Raw genomic sequence first — 22,087 nt, forward strand, 5'->3', positions numbered from 1 at the left:
ATCGTCAACATTGTGTACATCTAAAATCCTGCAATTTGCAAAAAATAATAACCAAGATTTGCTAGAGCTGTGCATCAACCTGATGAAAGAATAATGGGCCATGATCCCATATTCTGGAATGTCCTGAGGTATTAGTGATAATGCACAATGAGGTTTCCATTTCAGTCATAGATGTGCATTTGCAAAACAGTGACAGAGACCTGTCATCCTTAAGGGCCTACATACACAGTAGAAGTGACTACATATTCACTCTGAACATATGACCATGTACTCTGAACAGTACTGAGAGAAGACACCGAGGGGCGCCACTTCCTTAGACATGATTCAATTGTAAAGAACGTATTTGTAGATGTATAGAGCTAGGAATGATTAATTTCAAAACATAACCTAAAAGATAATCTGAAATTAATTAACAATAAACTGTAGTATATTAGAATTCTTAAATTGAAAGTATGCCTTCCAGGCACAATATGTAAGGCAAGACAGACACTTCTGAGTGTTTTAGATAGATGGCCATAACATTTGTATGCATTACTGACCAAAGTGAGGGGTAAAATTACATAAGTTAATAAAAAATATGGGTATTTTGATTTAAGTGTTACACACAGCTATTAAGGTTTTATGGAAAAACAAATCAGCTACTACCACTGTCTAGCAATTGCAACATCTGTCTGGTTAAAGAGTACATCACTATTGATACTTTACAGTTATATCACTCATTTGATGAGAGGCTTCCATCATGGAAATCATTTCCGTTCTCTTCAGATGCACTCTCTCTTTTCTCAGAAACAATGTGCTGGGAGTTTTGGAGTTCTTTCCTCTCTGGGGACCGTGAAACACCCTGCTCCTCTACCTTTATCAGCTTCAGTTTCTTTTTTGGGGGATGTTTCAAGGTTCCCAGTCGCTCCTTAACTTTGTATTCCAGGGTGCTGTGTGGAATGCCATAGATCGTTTGGGCTTTAGACACACTCATTTTCCCACCCATCACCACCTCAATAGCCTCTTCAAGCAGGTCAGTGTTGTACTGTCGATATCGCCCACGTTTCTTCCTTGGCTGCTTGTTACCAGGGTCTGACTCTGAATCCAGAGGATAACTTCTCCGCAAGGCTTTGTGGTCAGTGTCGTAAGGCCAGTATTCCTTCTCTGAACCTGAGCTACTAAAACCTCCACTGCTCTTTTTCTGGATCTGCCTCGGGAGAACCGAACAAAGTGCCTTTCCCAGACCGTTCTCACAAGCTAATCCCGAATACACGTTGGACAGGGAATCCCAAGACGGGTCCGTTGCTGTTGCTAAAACTCGCACCTGGGGAATCTTGAGATCGAAAGATGATGACTGAGAAGGGGAGAGGCTGTGGTCCCTGCAGGCCTCGTGAAGGTTTACTTTCTCATAGGCAAGTGGCTTTGTCCAAAGTCCAGCAGCTTCCAACAACTTGGGTATGTCTTTAAGGTGCTCACTAGCATCACTGTTGGTTTTGAGTTTGAGGAGGGCCCCAAAATGACTTTTAAAATTCCAGGTAGCGGATCCATTTTTGAAAAGGTCAGTAGGTCCCGAGCTGTGGCTGAGAGGTGACTCTGGGTCGCTCTCAAGATCGGGCTCCTCTTTGATGTGCAGCGAGTATGCAAGAGATGAGGACGGCTTATAACGGGTGGAGTGGCCAATATTCTCCCTCATCCTTCCATCCTGTAGGCTCCTCATAAACAGCCCGACTTGCCCGTCCGCTCTCAAGGATCGCCTGATTGGATGGAAGGAAATTGGGTGTAAGCAGAGCTTGCACAGTGCCTTTTTTCTCTTTTCTAAAAGGAGGATGGGTTGGGGAGGGGAGGATGATGGCCACTCCTTTATTATATGACCTTGCTTTGGTAACATCACTATCTTCTAAAATAACTGAATGTGTGGTTGTGTGTGTGACTTTTAAGAACAAAAAAGGCTCAAGTTTGACAATTTTTTATTTGCTTGCTGTGATGATTGTTAACAAAATGTGCAACAAAATAAGAAACAAAAAGAAAAGAAAGGGCAAATGAACAATAAAAACAAAAGCAAAGAAAAGGGCATTTATTGGAGTACATTAAAAGGTCTTGGCTCAAAAAGCATAGCCAGAAGGAGGCATTATTTGTCATTGCAGTAAGGCAGCTTGGCACACAGCCATTAAGCAGGGCACACTAACTATGTCAAACGAAATGACTACTGCAAATAAAGCTCTTGACATTTTGTGTGTGACGTTACCACTGAACAAGCACAGAAATAAAAGAGTAAGCCAGCAGAGGGTTGTGTGTATCAAAGTCAAAACCTGACTAACTGAAGTGTGATCACATGAATAAAAAGAAAACTTATCTGGTAATTAGATCAAAAAATTATTATATTTACTTTGTCCTCCAAACGCTAAACTGAATTAACCAAGGACAGTGTGCATGTTGTATATCATATTCATAAAATCAGATGCAAATCAGAGCCAGCTTTATTATGCTAGGAATGATCTGCAAGGATGATCTCTTTTATATCATATCAGCTCTCAAAGCAGCAGAAGAGGAGCATGCGATGCCACTAGTGCTTAATTAATCCATATAAAAATGTAATTATAGGCACATTCAAGTCGAGATAGCTATAACAGTATCAAGAGGATTTGCTCTCAAGAAAAACAGAACAAACTTACATTACAATACAATCCTATTTAGATAGTCTCAAATGTTTGATTAAATTAAGAATGAAATAAAATCACAATTTGTCTACAAAGAATGCAATTTCAATTTGAAATACAGCCCTCTGATTTAGATGAATGACATGAGAAAATGTTTATTTTTTAATACTTTATATCAGTGACTATAATCTGCTGAAAAAGTTGGCATCATGTTTATCTGAAGCATGCGATATGAAAACTACTTGTGTTACCAGCACAGTAATAGATGTACAGGCAATGCTTATTTTGAAGATTAAAACAACTGAATACAATCTTTCCTTGGGAGAGAAACATGGCGTGCAAATGTGTATGAAATTATTTAAACACCTCTACTAGTACTACATCGTTGAGAATCAATGTAGTAAATCATCATCATCACCAGGCCAGTAAATTATCATCAGGCCAGCCGGTGCCAGACAAAAGGCTCTTTTCACAGCGGTCATTCTGACATGTCACTGCACTGCAATCACAGGTGTAATAATTAATCATCGGTTATGGCCCTGTTCCATTTAGGTGGGCTGTGACAAACGAAATATAACAGGGCCACAATTACTTTGATCAATTTCACCTGCGTTTTCCCTGTATGACATGTCAAAATGGCTGCTGTGAAAAGGACCTATGATGAACATGAACAAGGCCGAGCTAACAGAATCCTTTTAAACCATAAACTAAGACGCTGCCCTTTCAGTCCCTAGCTGGCGATACCAGTGACCGGATAGACAAAAATTGAGGACCAGGCAGCTGCATTAACTTGAAGTCTGCAAGGTAATTTATTTTGAATGGCAGCATAAAACAAACTGCATCCATAAGGATGCACTGGAGTGAGGTTTAAAAGCAGAATCCAGCAGCAGAACCACATGGAAGATTTCGCTCTGTTGCAGGTGGTAACCCCCTTTCCCATGTTTCTTTGTGGCAAAAAACCCTTCTGTTAGCACAACCCTGTTTGTTACTGTTCATTTTCATTAAGCCACCAACTATCTGAGAGATGTTCAATTTCAGGACTCAAATTTCAGGCCTCAGCTAATGCCCATGCTGATGCCACTACACGTAAGCGTACATTCCAAATTCATGTTATGAGTCATCTTAAACTACAATGAAACATATCATCAAAACATTACTGCTTAAGAACTGTAGACTAAAGAGACAAAGAAAGTTATCTTACCCTTTAAGCGTGGATGTGGCTGGAGAAAGGCAGGGACTACGGACAGGCAGGCTGCTGCTACTATAGCGGTTCTTTTTAATAGATAAGTCAAGAACTCCATCTGTTACAAAAAAAGCCAGGAAAAAAGTTCAGACTGGCCTATCACCAATGCACTAGCTGAGTCATGAATAAGCCTCTCTGTTACAGATGTGTTTAAGTTCACACTACCTTGTTCACTAGGCACAGCCAGGGGCCTCTTGATGGTGAGGTCAAGTGGAGCATCCTGGTCAGCCATGAGGAGCTTGCTGAGGACTGGGTTCTGGTTGTGTGCAGGCCCAGCCAGGGGGGGAGCAGGGCTGGTAGAAGGAGGAGCCCTTAAGAGCAATGGTGGGGTCGGTAGGCTTTGGTCAGAGCAAGGCTGGGAATCAGAGCCACTGTCCTGAGGGGAGCTGGTTTTTGAGGTATATTCGGCAGCAAACTGCCGGATCATTCTCTGAAGGATCTCTCGGGCCACTACTGGAATGTGTGGGTCCGAGAAATTTGGTGCATCTGAAAGGAATTAAATATGGAGGTAAAAACTGTTAAGTGTGCATTCTAGAGGTCGACCGATTCATCGGTTTTGCCGATTAATCGGCACCGATAGTTGATTGGTGGAACTATCGTTATCGGCAAAAATCCATACCGATGGTTGCGTCCGTTGCTGGAGCGGCTGAGAAGCACGCGCTGTCATTCATTACACAGTACGCGAGAGCTGAGAAGGGTCTGCTGGCATCATGCATTACAATAGCGGCCTCTAGAGGCGAAATAAAAACTATCACTGATGCCTGGTGTTTATTTTCAACACGTGTTACTGCGCGCTGCACGGAGAGCACATGCTGTGCGGAGAAGGCTGACATCAGATGCACGTTTAAAGCATTGACAGCAAAAAGGTATGTCTACAGTTCATATTAATTTGTTGAATAGATGCTGCATTAGTAGAGAAAGAACAGCATAACAGTATATTTGTTTGCTTTCGAGGCTGAGATGACGCTAAACATTAGTAGTAGGCTAACTTACCTCAAGCGGTTAAAACACTGACAAAAATAAACGCAAGTCCGACCCAAATGTCAGAATCAGAACCCTAAAGGCTCATCCACGATCCCAAACGGCACCTCTGATTCATATTTAGATCATTTAATAACAGTTAAACGTAGAGACTTACTGATGGCTGCAGCTAAAAGCTAACGAGTTAGCCGTCACGGGGTGTCTTTGGTGTCTTTCTAGCCTCTACAGGTGATTTTCTATCCAGCCTGGAGCTTGTGCCTTTTTTCGGGGTTGTTGAGCATTAAATCCAAACTGTTACATCCAAGATTTATCCACTTGATGTCCATAATTCATCACGTTTTTGGTCATTTCTGCCGCTAACTCCGTGCTACCCATAGACAGTAGGTGTTACCGACAAGGGGATCTCCCATGATGCCTTTGTTTATGTTTTCAACCAATGGGAAAGCAGGTCCGTCACACATTACGCCTTATATGGGCATCCAAGCGAGAACAAATATATATATATATATATATATATATATATATATATATATATATATATATATATATATATATATATATATATATATATATATATATATATATATATAGTATAAAGTGGGAAAGATAGATCCCTCCAGGTCAGAGATCGTCTGTTACCGTTCTAAACCGTTCTACAGAGAAGAATGGCGTCACTGTTTTGAGATTGTTTGTCCTTTATATGAATTATAATGCTCATTATGTTTATTTTTGCACTGGATGACTCCAAATATGTAGGAGAACTGTTTTAGACAACACACATGCTTGTGTAGCATTGCTGTGGGTGTAATATCAATAAATATGACATTATTATTTTGATTATTGGCAAAAGCATCTGGACTTTTTTTGAAACAATGTATGTATTTTGTCAACTGTATACGTTATAAATACTATCTGTCGATTAATCGGTTATCGGCAAATACGGCCCAACCTAGCTATCGGTATGGGTAAAATCCACTATTGGTCGACCTCTAGTGCATTCCTTTACTGAGCTATAAGTGGTCGTTGGTAAACATTCACAACCACATTGTACGAATATTTTAAGAATAAAAGCAGGCTTGGTACCCGGCCTGCAAAACAACTCCAAAGAAAATATATGCTAGTCATTTTCCGTAGACCACAGAAGCTGTAGTTGTAGCAATTTTATTTCATGCGTATTTATAATTAACAATTAAAGCTTACCAAGCGACGGCGTACGCCATCTTGTCTGCAGGCAGGTTCTTTTATACTAAGCACATTAGTGACATAATGCAAAATACTGAGACATAAAGACTCACCTTTTCTGCAGAGGACTGCATTGAGAAATTCCTCAGCTTGTTTCTCTAGTTTGCTGATTGTGGTCTGATCTTTAACCAGGAGAGATTTAGGTGTATCTTCAAGCCCTTCGTTGCTTAAGCCAATTAAGTGTTCCTGTCAAATGACAAAACTGTTAAGTCAATGGTCTTTAGACTTAAACAGGATACATATATACTGAACAATACATAAGAAGATTTTTTTTAAAGTTCAGACTGATTTCTTCTCACTTTAGGTAATTGGGTGCCCTGACAGATTATAGAGCATAGGCACATTTAATGCACTCCTAACATTCATCCATTGTCCACTTTTAGCTTTTCATCCTACATCTAAATGAAATTATGAAAGACAGCATCAAAATGTAAAGAAAGAAATAGAAAAAATAATAACTCTTACCTTTACTTTGTCTCGCCTCAAACAGCAGAATAGACAATTTTCATCAAATGACCAGTCAGACACTGCTGTAGGCTCGAAGTCTATGGACAAAAAACAGGTGACAGGCAATGAAATACAATTGTGTGAAAAAATCCTATATTCTTGTGTATTTCTAGCCAACTTAAAGCTCACTACGAACCAGTGCCTCAACAGACAGAACAACTGAGGGAGGATTTGGCACACTACTATATTAAGAGCTTTTAATGAGGTGCAGCAACAAACGTTTTGACATAGAGCATCAAAATTGAATTGTCCATCGAAATGTGACTGCTTTTTGTTGCTCCCAAAGTACATACACAGACATACACATACAGCTAAAAACAAGGACAACAAAGCTGAACAAGGTAAACAAACATTTGACTACTATGTACAGATATAAGTTTGTATATAAAAAAAGTGAATATAAACATATACACATACCTACACACATGTAAACAAACAGCTCTATGAGGATTGTAAACAGTTCTTTTTTAAACCTACAGTGTCCTATATTCAGTATGGAATATTCTTCAGAGAACAACTCAATGACGAGACTCAGCGACAAAAATGTATGAATGAAATGAATAAGTGGGCCATAGGCCTAATCAAAGTGTTTTGATTAGTTTGAATGAGACTGCCCAAATCAGGAGCAGATTAGGTTAAACTTAATTTTTATGTTAGCCTTCGTCCACAACTGCTATTGTAGAAAGTTTACAAGACTTTGACAGTCCTCTCACTGCAAATGTGATGAAAACCTAAATAATGGCCACTATTGTCTCACTAACATCATGCATTGTAAATACATGTCTGTAGAACACTGTAGACTTTTACACTGGCCCCACGCCATCTAAAACAACAAGTTTGTAGGAACACAAGGCATCTTCTCTTCTGCAGCCAGAGAGGCTGTCTTGTAGAGTGAATGTAGAGGGGTACCAGACGGTACAATGCAGCAGCATTGTCATAATGCGCAGACAACAGATTATGCTTGAAACAAATTTCTCATTCATGTCATTCATACACTTGTAAGATCATGGCCACAATTATGATAATTAAAATGGTCTGAGATTCTTACCCTTAAATAATTTTAGGTCTTCTACCAGCTCTGGACCAAACAGACCTTCGAGAATGCTCTCAAAACCTAAGGAAAGACCAGAAATTCAATAAAACTTGAGCATATACATTTTGACATAGCATGTGTTAAGATTTACTCCTAATCAAGGCTTTGTGCAGAAACCAACAGCAGCAGAACAGTGACTTAAAATGAATCACTGTTTAAGACAACCTTATCTGCCCAAGGGCCCAAATTAATTTGTTGTACTCCAGGAAAAAAACAGTAAGAGCCTGGTCTACTGTACATCGCCCTGCTTGTCTTTGCCTTTCTATTTCATCTTGACAATCCCTGTAAGCAACCCTCTGCTTCTATTAAAACACATACGTTTCAGTTTTCACCCCAGGTTTTTACTTTAACAGTAAATACATGCACGCCATCCTCCTGTTGCCAAGCAACTAAAGGACCTACAGAGTTGGGAGTGACTACATGTTGTAACATTAAAAAGAAACAGTCAGAAACAAGACTGTAGGCTATAGGATACTTTGACACCATCACATAGCAATGTTGCGGATTGGGAATCCGACCGAAGCAAAATCTTCGCAGTCCACTAATGAGTTTACAGTTAAACAACTTACAAAGCGCTTCCAAAACATCGTATATCACATATACAGGCTAAGAAAACATCTTATATGCATTACTGATGAGATGGTGGTATCCTACAGTCCCAGCTGTTTGAAAGATGCATAGGACTTTGCTTAACAGTGCATTAACACAATATGCAATGTCTGCTTACTGCTGCAGGGTCAGTGGAACCAATCCAAAACCACTACATGCATTAAATTAAGCGCTAAAGAGGTCAGAGGTAACATCTGTTTACTGCACACAAAAACATAACAGATGGTTGTTAAAAATCTACATAAAACAAGTATTTATAGCATTGAATAGTAATATTAAAATGAATATCACAAGTTCAATTAGTCATCTAAAACATAATAATAAAGGCCTAATTACACTATGTCTTTACAGATAACAAGAGAGGAAATGATCAGCCCTTACCGTCCACTCTCTTCCTAAACTCACAGTGAATTCAATAAAAGCTGTCATCTGTTAAAATGCCCTCACTCTGCTTCCCTACAAATTCCCACCCACTTTTCAACAGCCAAACATAAAGAGGGGGGGGGGGGGGGGCGAAGTGGTGAAACACAGCCTTGATCATAGCTGCAACGTGAGTCTGTTTCTGGGTTAGTGCACAGGACTTCAGCTGTAACTATCTAATCCTATTTCTGAAATATTTTAGAGGCAGGGGGAGAGAAGTAGGTCATCCAATTTCGTTTGACAGAGCAGCACCATGACATCAAACTACTCTTCAGGAATTCAGTTTAGGGCATTTAAAAATGTGTCATAGTTTAAACCATGAGTCTGAGGCAATATTAACACATTCCAACCTACTGGCAATGTATAGTGTGGTGTAGTGACTAATAAAAAAGAACCTCTTTACACAAAACAAAACCAGCAGTTAAAATGCACATCAACCCCTCATTGTATTGAGTGCCCTACACTTAACAGTTGCCATATGTTATGCAATTTGGGATGCAGAAATAACACAGTAATGTTCAGCTTTCAGGTGTATTTCCTTTTTAAAGGAACATTCACCAATTAATTCACTGAAGAGGGAATTAGGCTAGGCCACCAATGAGCTGGTACTACACATATCTGGTGTGTCAGCCCGCAGATACAATAACAAGCACAGGGTATAAGAGGTACAAAGTGATAATGAGAAAAAGAAAAAAGAAGCCCTGTATTATTTGCCACCAGGCTTAACACCTAAGTTATATTAAAACATATCAAGGACTAATAAAAATGACTGTCAGGAGAGAGATATCAGGTTAATGAGGTTAGCAAACCTCATCCATTGCAAAAATAGGGGTGGGGGGGGGGGGGGATATGCCTAAAAGCCTAATAGCATTAGAAAATGTAGTCTGTTATCCAGAATTGCTAGTGCATAATATTATATAGTTTCTTTTATTTTAAACAGTAGCAGAGAGTTACCCATTCATGTCAATCATCTTGATATGAGGAGAATGATGATTCAAGACCATTTTGCTATTTCCAACCCTTGTTGGCTTGTTTTTTATTTACTCCAAATAAACTGTGGCTTGCTTCCGCGCGATTTATAGCTGAGTGAAGGCACAGCTTAATTGTCACAGAGGTATGCTGAAATGAAAAATGAAATAACATAACTAAAGTCTTTGCTGAAATGAAAAATGAATCAACTTTGCTCTGGGGATGAGAGCAGCAACTTTTTAGCTACAAACTACAAATTATTACTCTAAATACATTTCCACTTTTAACCATAAAATAGGGAATAAGAAGAAGAAATTAAGTGGACATCGCTAAAAGTTTATTTGGTTAATAATAGTGTCCAATAGGGCTGCAATGCACAATAATTTTCAGTACCAATTAATATACATCTCATATATACATTTTTGAGTTATTGTTTTGTCAAAAACATAGTGGAGCCTTAAAACTACTTAGTAAGACCAACATCAAAATCAAACACATAAAGAGGAGAACAACAAGCAATTTTGATGAAACTGTGTGCAGCTATGTTTGGCATCTTAACTTCATAAACGACTGAAGTTAAGCATCAGCCAAACCTTAACCATGAAAGTTTCTAGGAGGTCTTTTCATGGAGCTTATGTAGGCTTACAGTGAGCAACAACTCTGCCTCAAGCCTTGACTGTGCTCCAGGACGAATGCAGAGAGCAGGCGCAAGCATGCTTTTATACATACTACAATTGGGGTATGCTCTTAACTTTTACACAGAGAGGATTCCTCCAAATAATGTAGAAATGCTATAGGGTGGTCGTGTAGACTTTTGTCTAGATTGTTCAACTAATTTCTGAGAAATCTTAGCCGTAACTGACCCAATACTGCAGTATGCATGAACCCCATCGGCAGTTGCTATAACTAAGACGTCAGAGTCCCAAAATCTCCAGAGTTTCATCATATTCAGAGTGCTTTCTCAGGAGCAAAACACTAGGCCTACATCATAGTTGCAGAGTTTATCCAAATTAATCCAAAACAAAAGTGATTCAACTAGGAAAATGCCATGTCCTGCTAAGTGTTAAAAAATCTTAAACAACAAGCTATGCAACATTGTCTATGGACAAAATGAATGGACACCAGAGGTAATGGGTTCTGCTACCCTAGTTGGGTAGCTCCCCACATGTCCACTTACAAGTTACATTCATAAATCAGGTCAAACGTGTTCACCTGACGAACCACAAAAATTCTCTCTTCTGGCAATGGATAGCCTGTATCCCTAGTAGGACGACAATGTGTGTACATTTCCAAAACACTTGTATACAGTAAGTATTAGGGACTTCATCATGAGTTCCTTCTATGTCTATTATTAAGAAAACCAACTACTCAAATTTAAATTCTTAACTTACTAATGCTATGATTTACTGATCACAAAAAACATAAATGTCAATAAAATACTAACAATTAGCCTCATCATGGTACTGCAGTGCTCTTTCCAGTGGATGACCCACCCTTCCCTCTGCCGCTCTAGTGCTAAGGGTGTACAGTGCTGCATCAACCCCCACTCAGCCCATCCCCCACTGTAACTACTGTACACATACTATCTCAGGAGTGACCACGAGCTCACAGAACAGGAGCTTCCCTAAGCTCAAATCAGTGTGCATCCAAAATAAACCTTGCTAAATCTACCATCTTTTGCTACAGCCTTTGAAAAATACTAGACGGATTGATCATTCATAAATGATTGTATCTTTAAAAAATGCATTATGTTTTTAAAATCTTATCGATGTTCATGTGATGCTCAGAGTGTAATTTTGCATGAGGAGGGTCACTGATATCCCTGAGCAATGCTCTATAAAGATGTAAGATGGGGCTGCGGATGAGTGCAGAGATGACAAAATTGCACAAATTAGTCGAGCTACAGTACATGACTATTTTCATCCCAAGTCAGCCCATCATAGAGACCAAGCCTAATGCCTAGCCATCTAAAAAGCATTTACTATTGCATACTATGCTGTCCACAAAAAAGTAACTAACTGTAGGTCAACAGACAAGTTAAGACATTACATGGGCATGAGCAAAGAAGTGCTTGAAATGTCATTTGGCTACACATTGTGTTCATTTCAAGCAAGATACAGTAGTTGGATCAGGCTATACAGTGGGCAATGATGTGGCAGCTTTGAGCAACATCTACAGAGGGGGAAAAACATGGCTTGAATACTTAAGACATGATGCAAGCTGACAGACAAATGGTGTAATGCTGCACAAAACATAACTTTGTATAACAAATATGAGACCACCATGATTTTAGGCAAATTTATGAAAAAGGATGCATGCTCACACACAGAGACAAACACACACACTTAATGATAGGGCATTCCATATAAGATCATTAAAGCTGGTGGTCATGTTTTGCAAAATATCAACAAACCTTAGCCAGCTCTTTTTGCAAATATGGAAAATGTAGGCCGAACGCTCATCAGAGAGGACATGCTGGAACAGAAAATGGGCCATGCTAAAGTTTAAATAATAAACAAGACAATCTGCCTGATGTCAATATTTGTCTGTTATTTGTTTGCGCACATCTTTAATCCCACTAACCCACATGTCCAATGCAAGCATGAATAACTGGCATTCCTGGCATTTTCAAATATCAGCTGGTGCTGTTCTAGTCCAAATTTTCCCAAATACAGACAGAACACACATTTTCAGCCACACAGTTTTCATCTGGGGGCTGATGGACCATGAACACATGTATGGGCAAACATACAGACAATTGTTGCTGCTGTTCTATGGGACAATTGTCCTTGTCTCTGCCCTGCAGTTTTACTGCTCACATTAAATACACAAAGACAAAATGTCCATTTCAGCATCAGCAGGGTGGTGGTGGCGTGCAACCCTCTCCACCAAAAAGCCAAACAAAAGTATGCCCTTGTTGTCATGGACAGAATATGCCATTCTGCAGCAAGCAGACTGATGCTGTTGTCATGTACTCTGCAGCTTTACAATTATAGCCCAAACACAAAGGACATTTGTCAATCATAAAGGGGGAACTGGCTAACTGAGCAGTCCTGGGTCTGGAGCTAGTGACTAGTCAGAAAGCTATTATTCTCTCTCCATTTTCATTTCAATGAGGAGCACACAGCCCACCTAGTATTGTAGCCTCTTCGCTGGAATATGTTTGTACTGGATCAGTCCACACATATCCCTAGCCTAGTCATTATTAAAAGTGATGATGAGCACTAAGAATACTATGTAAAATACCTGCCAACTTCCAACAACCAACTGTGCAGTTAAATAGCCCTACTATTACAACAAATAATGAAAAAGTGATGTGCATTCAAATATAATGCCTATAACATCATAAATAATTCTGGACCTAAACTTTGGTTAGACTGGTCTATCACTGACAATCGCAAGACAGTTTTAGGTGGTCAGTGCAAATTGCAATCAGCAGTGTCAGAAGTAGCATTTTGGGTGTTTAAAATTATTTTTTGAATCCTGCGGCTTAAATGCTTTTTTAAAGTTTTCACAAGGAAAGCCACAACATACAATTTGTAAAATATATTGCATGAAATATCACAGAGACCCTCACTAAAATCATGGATCGATTTATACATTTTTGTCCTCATGATTCAAGTTTGATGCCATTTTCCTTAATGAGTCATTACAGGAAATAATTTGTACATATTTCCCTATAAGACTGATAAAAAAAGTGTATATGAATTATGATTAATCCAGTAAAAAAAAAACAACAACATAGGAGCTGATTTGATTTCAACATTAGGGTCACTAAGCAACTCTGCTCCTCATTTGTGTAGTCAATCTGTGTTTGATAGTGCGGAGTGTCCACACTGGCTGTTGCTATGTTACCGAGTCAGAAGAAGGAGGTTGGCAAGGCATGGATTTAAAAATGGCCTCTCCGCCTTCTGTCAAATGGTGTAAAACTACTATTAAGGTAAGCCATCTGTCAATATATGTGGAACAGAATAATTAGATTGTGGATTGTAAACATATTACAGAGAACTTCATATTGTTCATGGACGAATATGTTTTATTAATCAAGTGTTTCAGAAAAAAAAACATAGTCAACAACTGAAATGTCTACTATCCCAGCAGCAATGTCAAATGGTTTTACTTTGCCTGAAGCAGAGCAACAGCAGTTAAAAAACAAATAATTTAAACCTACACATTCAATACTTAAGCCGACCATACATGCAGACTAATTATTGGTAAACAAGAGAGTGAAACCATTACTTTGTAGAATCAGGGGATTGCGCCTAGAATGCATCACCTGGAAACAATGTTTGCTGTACCAAATTTTATGGCAATCCATCAAGTAGTTGTGAAAACATTTTACTAAAAGTCAACCTGCTGGTGGTGCTAGAGGAAGATATTTCAGTCTGATCCAAAGTAGTGGACCAACAATGTATGTATTATAAGAACTGAATACAGTGTTTGAGGCGGAGCCCCGTTCATTCCCATCAGAGTTGCTCAGTGGCGCATGAAGCCTAGCCTAGAAATCTAGACGCACCCTAGCGGCAGCAAATGTAATTTGTAGCCAGGGGGTGTAGCAACTCTCCGTTGGCTTTTGAGCTGGAAAAACCAAACTCTGGTCGGGCCAATCACATTGTGCATAGAGTCGGTGGGCGGGCTTATGGCTGCTGGGAACAGCGGTCTTTTGAATTGGCTTTGGCCGCGACTCTGGAAGACTTGGAGTTAAGCTTTTCTTTGAGAAAAGAACAAAGAACGGCACTGAAGTCATTCTTAAAAAAGGAAGATGTGTTCGGAGTTTTGCCGACCGGATACCGCAAAAGTTTAATCTATCAACTAGCTCTGCTACCTTCTTTGTTGCTCTGCTTGGTTGTAGCGCTATCTTATTGCGTGCAGAGAGAATTTGAAAGACAACCGTTTATCCCGCCCCTCGGATTGAGCCAATGTCAATGGTGAGTTCCCAGACCCAACATCTTGATGTGGGACTGGCTTGTCAGGCTACGCGAAGCCATCATTGAGCCAAAAAATTACCCGGATGATAGGCGCTGCTCCCGCATTGTGCGGCCCATAGAGCACTAGAGACCTTCACTGGCCAAGCCAGCTACTTCCAGTTTAGCTACTTCCACAACGCTAACTTGAATAATGTAACAGTGCAGCTTGTCTGAACTGTCCAAATGTTATCGGATCGAATGGATCACAGTAAATGCCATGTAAGTCTAAGGGAAAGTATTTTCGTGCCAGAGGGCATAACGTGATGGGTTGGGAGTTGTAATTTCACTGTTTTGCCACTATATTTAATATGCTTCAAAGCCCAGCGCGCTTCCTGGGGGCCTGGGACCAACTGAGAGACAGACCAAAAAGTCTTCCTGCCCAAGCCCTTATTTAAGGTTATGTCCTGTTGTGCTAGATCCTACTAAGGATATTGCTTTAGCTATACTATTACAACATTATAGTTTAGCTTCAACTTCCACCCTCTAACAAAATAAAAAGAGCTTTAAACTAACAATGCCTTATTAATTATTTGTGTAAAGTGGCCTGAAACCAACTAACATTATAGAAGTTTATTAGTGTAACTTCCCAGCAGTGGGGTCTCAGCCACTTCCTCAATGCAGTAATGTGCGCCCGCAGGAGGTGATTTGAGAAAAGCAAACATCCACAACAGTTGTAGCCCTCCCCCATCCAGAATACAGTATCACCATCACACACGGGAACGCGCATTTACCAAACGGGGTCTTTTAGCCGACGCAACGCATAGAGACACTCCCTTTAAAACAAGCACGGTGCCCTTTAAACAAACTAGAAACCAGAAACGTTAGCTAGATAACTAAAGTCTACAGTTCGGATATAAAAAAAAACAATAAAAACAGCAAGGAAACCCAAGGAGTAGTGCAACATTGCCATAAACTGCAAAATGTTAAGTAACTGCACGGGCTGGTTACCGTGAGAAGGAAACAGTTGAGGACAAAAAGTCGCTCGGAGATGAGTCCGGTAATAGATGGTTATTTACATCGGTAACGGTCAAACAGAGACGAAATTCAACCAGTAACATCGTACGCTGTGTAACTGGCATTATCCTTACCTACACAGCGAATGAGTTTGTGTCGCCAAGAGTCAAGTTCCTGCCGAAAGCCGCGCCTGTCGATAGAGCATTGCTGCCTTTTACACTGACTCGCCATTTTCTATCGTTCTTGTCTAGCGGGCACGAGCACGGGAAGAGGAAGCGCTCTGCTATGTGAACGCGCGCGCCTCTGTGTCGAATAGGAAATCAGTCCAGAGGGAGACTTCAGTCACACAGAGTAACCCAAATAGTGTAATTAACAAAATAACAAAGTAAATATATCCAAATAAATAAAAAATATAATGCATTTAGTCCACAAAGAAAACAACAGTGTTACTTCCCCTTAAAAAGGAATATTAATGTGGTGGTTAGGTTAAAGCAGGCTACTGCCCAGGGGCCCTAGACTCTTGGGGGCTCCAAGGCCCCGGGTTTACTATGTGGAAAATAGAGTTTGGTAATTTGATTAATTGACTAAAATAAACTGAAATAGTAAAGCATCAAGGCAGCATTAAACCACTGCTTTCTGCATAGCTCGAGAGTTGGTAGGCCCACAACTTTGGTCCAGACTGAAATATATCAACAACTGCTTTGCATTGTTCCCAGAGGATGATAACAATTTTGGTGATTTGCTGTTTTTTCCTAATGCACCAGCAGATTACAGTTGTCACTTATCCTGTGAAATATCTCAACTTCTAGAGGGTGGGTTGGCAGTGGCACAACATTTAGTACATACATTTATGGTAACAACATGTCCACAGATAGAAGATGGATAGTAGGCTACTGTGTAATGATTTAATGAGACGCAAAGACAGAAGTGCTAAAAACAGTATATTCAAACAGCTTTCATTACTGTTGATGGTTGGAGCAGCCATGTTGGATTGTGATGTTGGGGTTGGTGAAGTTCTCCCGACTTTCCAGATGCGAAATCCAAATTCAGGGGGCGTTCGAGTTAACATCTCCATCTGGGGTCTTGGAAATTCCGACTTCCCAGTTCAACTAAAACACAGGATAACGCGCTTAACTAAGATGGTGAAAATAAACACTATAGGCTACTGCTCTTTACTCTTAAGTCTTATATTAAAGTCTGTTTATAACCAAAATAAATTTGGAGGGTTGTTGATGCCCACATCTAATTTTTGCCCCAGGGTCCCCTATATAGCAGGTTAATCTGGCCTGGCTTTACCTGCATCAAAAAATGATGGCGCTAGTTTACTTGAAGTATGCCTAATTCCTAATTTGAGATCTAGGTGGTGCTTTAATTGGATTTTCAGGAACAGGAACAATATATATAGTAGCTTTTCAGAGATCAGTATTTAAACAGTAGAATAAATGCTCTCCTGGCAAGTATCCTATTTAAGACTTGTTTTCACTTAAGCTAAAATGCAGTTGTGTTTGAAAGGGATAATGCCTATGTAGTTAGTTACCCCATAAGAAACATTAGCTGAATCCCTTCACCACAGATTGAATAATGGTGTTTTCTGGATTAGGCTCATAATAAAAGTAAATAATATAATTTGTTATCATTTGTATTATTATTGTTGTTATTAGTAATAGTAGTAGTAGGCCTACTACAATCTTTATTTATAGTTCACTCTGTAACCTACTTTAAATGCAGTCTATGACTGCAGCCAATTCAACTACAGTGCTGAGTGCTTCAAGAAGCTTCAGCAAAATGCCCAACAGCCTTTTATAAATATGTCTGCCACAGTCTCTAAGCTGTAGCATACTAGACCAATCAGAGAAAGTTTTCAATGAAAGCCGTCAACATTTATGCAATGAAGCTCGGCGGTAAAGGCTGCAATGATGCTGTTGTAATGCTGCTTTGATGTGCTGTCGGAATTATTGTAATCCTGAGCTGAGCCGCGATAATCGTCAGCACGAACACAACAAAACTAAACACGGCTTGTAAAGAGAGAATCGGTTCCTATAAAAGTTGCCTCGTTGAGTGTTTATCTAAGTGCAAGCAAGTCGTATGCAAGTATGCTATGTGATGTTTTAATTTTATTATAGGCCATAGGAAGACATTTGGCAATTCCCATGTAGCCTAACGTTAGCTGCTTTAACGAGCTATAACCGCTCCTTTCAATCTCTAAAATAAAACAACCTCTACCAAGATGCTTTTACTGCAGATTTTCTTATTTTGCGAATAAGCTTGCGCACTTGAAGCATAGCCTAGCCTAGCCTACTGTATGTGAATGTCATTTAAGACACTTGATCTTGGATGTAGGAGCTTACGAGGAGCACCTGAATGCGGCATACGTTTCTCAGCCGCTGTTTTCATATTATTTACGCCCCTCCGCTCTTGTATGGTGGTTTCCATGCTTCAGAGACGACAAACGTAGCGTACAGGTAAATGATAGCGTTAATAGGTGTTGTCGCTTTTTGTTAATAGTTGTGTTCCCATAGGTTACAGTCGATTTGCATAGGCTTGTCATCACACGCGATAGCCTATTTAGCAACATGTAAGGCTGCACTGATTGAAACAATTTTGGCAGCCCAAATTGAATATTTACAATAACGTTGGAGTGTTTCAGTCCTGGTGTGAGCTGATGAATTATTTATTCAATGACGACCTCATGGGTAAAATGACACCTGGCTGCCATTATGTAGCACAGTGCCATTTGTTTTAAACAATAGTTTGAAATGGTTACCATGCCATAAGCTATTATTTATTTATTTATTAGCTATTAGTCACGTTTTCAGTCTATTCCTATACAGAAGGCGTTTCGCTCCCATGTGTGCTTTTAAACTGGGCTCAAACCAGCATCATCACCACCACCAACATAACACTGGACATTACACAGACTTCTTAGGTTGACAGGTAGTCTTACAGGTAGACTAGGATCTGTTCTAACTTGTCGTTATCCTTTGATCTGACCCACAATTGGAACTACGGTAACATGCACTTACACCAAGGCTTTTCCTCACAACAATTCTGACAATAATTTCCACCCTATTTAAAATTCTGAAGACAGATAAATAATCCTCAAACTAATTTATTCATGGTATTTGCCTGTAACTAGACATAAGCAACACCAGCCACACAAGGCTGTATGGTTAGTGAGCCTAATACACTGTTTTCTATTTCTTCCCTCATTTAACTAGGTAATGCCAAATTATAGTAGGCCTATGTTTGGGAAGCTTGCAATTGCTGCTTTCGTTACCATGGACACCCAGCTGGACTTGAAAATTACATAAGCAAAAGATCAACAACTGTAACAATATGTGCTAAAGAGATAGCTATTCCCTCTGCTTCATGGACGGAGGGGCTATTTATCCCATTTGGGAAAATGTTCTTTTCGCTTGCTTCCCTCCACAGTAAGGTCAGTGGTCATGATCAGCTAAAGAAACGCCTCTCACAGATGGAAGAGACTCACAGATGTGATGCCCCCCTCACTCTGAAAACCTTTTTTTCCTTTAAATGTAAATAGCTGGTCACCAATATAGATGTGTTCTTTAGCTCTGTCGCCAATAAGTGTGTTTGTGTGTTGAAAACAGGGGTGACATGACTCTGACCAGAGGATCTTTCACATATGCCAGTGGGGAAGAGTACCACGGCGAGTGGAAAGAAGGCAAGACAGTCCTGCTTCTCTGTTTTAAATAAAGTTTGTATGCAAGCTTCAGCAACTTAACTACAGAGATGAGACAAGCTTTCACTTGCACCATCTGTACTGTGCATCTAGTCCTCATAATGTCTCTCTCTCATGCAGACATGCAAGTAAATTGTGACCATATTTAATAAAGCTATTATTACTGAGGAGAATGACAAATACAAATGTCATAAAATAGTATTGTTGAATAGCCTTGTGGGACATCTTTTGGCATTAGCTAAGGTAACAGTAGTACACTGTGCCTCAGCATGGGCAGTATGTAATGTGTTATATTATGGAAGCTAGCAGAAACAAATACAAGTACCAGTCAATATATTAGGTTTTCTGTTCATGAATCTGCATGGATGTGTGCATAGTAGACTAAAAGAAGCTAGCAGAAACAAATACATATACCAGTCAATATATTATGTTTTATGTTCATGAATCTGCATGGGTGTGTGCATAGTATACTAAAATGTTGAATCTTTCTGTCAAATTTTCACCTGTGGCAAAGATTACGAGGATGCTTGCACTGCTTTAACTCTCTCTCTCGCACACACATACAGTGATGTTAGTGACATGCAAGCACAAGCTGTTTAATCAAATCCCAATTAGCTAGAATTGGCAACCCATGACGAACAGAGCCAGATTTAACAGCTCTGGTCTTTGTCAAATCTTCTGGATTAGACTTTGGACCTGTTTGGGAAATCTTAGAGAGTCCTATGTCAGCTGCTGCTGAAAAAAAACAACAAATCAATTGCAATACTAGGAAGAACATCTAGGGTTTTTTATTCTGTCTTGGCATAGGATTTGTGATGATTGACAGCTGCTTTTAGGTCAATGCAAACACTGTCCACACCATTTAACTGATGTATTCCTTCACCTTTCAAAGACAACTAGGCCTACTTTTCCAGTTTGGCAAATGCGGGTGTAAGCTAGTTATAGCGGTTGTCCAGAAACGTGTAGGTGTGTGCCCTCTGACATGATTATAAGCTTCAGTAGTGGATCATAGGCTACCAGGAGGGGAATGCAAGTACATTCCTTGACTGTTTTCACAGACTGGATCCTAAAGTGGAAATCCCTGCTAAAAAATCTGTTGGATTAGAGTGCTGTAATTCCCACCACACAAGAGGCAGATGGGACTCCTAATTCAGTAGTAAACCTTTAGCTGACAGAGAGGGGGGAGGATACCTAAATCCCAGCACATACTGACTCTTGACATACGTAGTGGCTCTCCAATACCAAGTGAATATAAAACCCTGAGCCACATTGCAAGTTCAAATGTCATGCATGTCAGTTGGTCATCTCTTACAGCATGTTTATGCACTATTACGAAAGAGTAATCCATAAGAGGCTAAGTGGTTAGATGAGGCATGATGACACCCATGTAGATAAAATGTGAATCGACAAATGGTATCAAGGTCATTTGCCTTGACAGGATTTCTTGTGCTTCCATCATCTGTTTGAAGTTTGAGCCATTACTCTGATGTGCAACTTTCCAGGTCAGAGGCATGGGGTTGGCCAGCTCAAGTTTCAGGATGGAACCTGCTACTCTGGCCAGTTTGAGAATGGACTCTTCCATGGCTCCGGTGTACTGCTCTTTACAGATGGATCCAGGTGTGTGAGCAAAAAAGAAAGAAAGTTTTATCCTCAATCCAAAGTTTCAAATGACACCCTGCTCTCTTTTCACCGTATCAGGTACGAAGGAGAATTTGCACATGGAAAGTTTCAAGGCGTGGGAGTCTTCAGTCGATACGATGGCATGAAGTTTGAAGGAGAATTCAAAGATGGACGTGTTGAGGGATATGGTAAGTCTGTTGTTACACCACTGGAACAGTTTGTCCATCAGGATGTCAGTATTATCTCTCTGTGGTTGTTTATAATGTCCTGTGTCTGTGCCTTCAGGGCTATTGACATTCCCAGATGGAGCTCATGGTGTCCCGCAAAACGAGGGTTTGTTTCAAAGCCACAAGCTACAGAAGAGAGATAAGTGTCCAGGAGTGGTGCAGCGTGCGCAGGCTTCAGCCTCCAACGCTCGCAGTCTGGCACTTTGACTGTCATGGACCCTGGAGGAGACACGGTCTAGCACCTTTCAGGAGGGCCTCAGGGATGTGTTCTCATATACTCCTCTCCAGCTCTTCTCTCTGTCTTTTTTCTCTTTTTCCACTATTACTCTCTTTATTTCTTTTTCTGCATCTTCCTTGCTTAGCCTTCACAGTGGCTTGGAATGCACATGCAATTTGGCCAAACAATGGCCTTCTGTATCACTGACTTGAAATGCACAACACCATGAAGCACACCTTTAACTTCACAAGTCTTGTAAACATCAAATGCTGCTGGTTTCCCCTTGTTCTAATTATTGTACCCATAAATAGTGTCTTAGTGTTTTTTTTTTTTTTAGAAAAGTTAGCTTTCATATATCAAACAACGGAATATGGGAGACCTCTTCTTACCATGTAATTGCACATCAGGTACTTTAAAGCGCTTTTTTTCTCCTGCATTAGGAGTAGGTGTGAAGTTAAGGCCGTTTTATGGTTCTGCGGAGGCTCCACGCAAAGCTTTCGCCGTAGCCTACGTAAGTGGCCTGATGTTTATACTTGTGCGCTGGTGTGTGAGTCGAGCCGGCATGTGTGTGTGCATGGGGAGTGTGTTAGAGCGAGGGAGAAGTGAGAGAGTGACGGCGATTAGCTTCGGAGCGAGTACAGACTCTAGAGTCACAGTGAGAGAAACAAAGTGTCTCCCCTGTGCTTTCTGACCAAGTTG

At 40.1% G+C, this 22,087-nt stretch overlaps 2 protein-coding genes across 7 annotated transcripts in view; one reads left to right on the forward strand and one right to left on the reverse strand.

The window, feature by feature from the left end:
• wu:fc17b08 (ligand-dependent corepressor) overlaps nucleotides 1–15,884 on the reverse strand; it is a 28,329-nt gene extending 12,445 nt beyond the window's left edge. Inside the window, exons 1-7 of one of the 4 annotated variants that reach the window (XM_031305036.2) lie at nucleotides 15,756–15,884; nucleotides 7,658–7,723; nucleotides 6,568–6,647; nucleotides 6,156–6,288; nucleotides 4,045–4,365; nucleotides 3,838–3,937; nucleotides 1–1,733 (exon numbers count right to left, since the gene is read on the reverse strand). The exon at nucleotides 1–1,733 is cut by the window's left edge and continues 2,243 nt beyond it. In XM_031305036.2, the coding sequence (XP_031160896.1) occupies nucleotides 713–1,733; nucleotides 3,838–3,937; nucleotides 4,045–4,365; nucleotides 6,156–6,288; nucleotides 6,568–6,647; nucleotides 7,658–7,723; nucleotides 15,756–15,852 (1,818 nt within the window). In that variant the 5' untranslated portion in view covers nucleotides 15,853–15,884 and the 3' untranslated portion in view covers nucleotides 1–712. The other 3 variants (XM_035992055.1, XM_035992057.1, XM_035992056.1) reach the window with 3 other exon arrangements.
• Nucleotides 15,885–17,973: 2,089 nt separating this feature from the next.
• Nucleotides 17,974–21,710, forward strand: morn4 (MORN repeat containing 4). Of its 3 annotated transcripts, none has more exons than XM_035992535.1 (6): nucleotides 18,004–18,083; nucleotides 18,453–18,555; nucleotides 19,230–19,306; nucleotides 20,827–20,941; nucleotides 21,023–21,132; nucleotides 21,230–21,710. In XM_035992535.1, exons 3-6 carry the CDS (start codon nucleotides 19,240–19,242, stop codon nucleotides 21,376–21,378), a joined length of 441 nt encoding a protein of 146 aa, XP_035848428.1. In that variant the 5' UTR covers nucleotides 18,004–18,083; nucleotides 18,453–18,555; nucleotides 19,230–19,239; the 3' UTR covers nucleotides 21,379–21,710. The 3 variants fall into 3 exon arrangements, with proteins under 3 accessions (XP_031160911.2, XP_035848428.1, XP_035848429.1); XM_035992536.1 differs by having other exon boundaries at nucleotides 18,016–18,083; nucleotides 18,438–18,555; XM_031305051.2 differs by lacking the exon at nucleotides 18,453–18,555 and having other exon boundaries at nucleotides 17,974–18,083; nucleotides 19,233–19,306.
• Nucleotides 21,711–22,087: the final 377 nt, after the last annotated feature.

Source organism: Sander lucioperca, chromosome 15 (genome assembly GCF_008315115.2).
Source record: "Sander lucioperca isolate FBNREF2018 chromosome 15, SLUC_FBN_1.2, whole genome shotgun sequence".
Lineage (NCBI taxonomy): Eukaryota > Metazoa > Chordata > Actinopteri > Perciformes > Percidae > Sander > Sander lucioperca.

Bases quoted from the DNA above. Each gene is read 5' to 3' on its own strand.
- morn4 (XM_031305051.2), top strand. From the start codon at position 17,983: ATGCGGCATACGTTTCTCAGCCGCTGTTTTCATATTATTTACGCCCCT. The intron at 19,307-20,826 runs GCAAGACAGTCC...GCAACTTTCCAG, and splicing joins CCACGGCGAGTGGAAAGAAG to GTCAGAGGCATGGGGTTGGC. The intron at 21,133-21,229 runs GTAAGTCTGTTG...CTGTGCCTTCAG, and splicing joins TGGACGTGTTGAGGGATATG to GGCTATTGACATTCCCAGAT.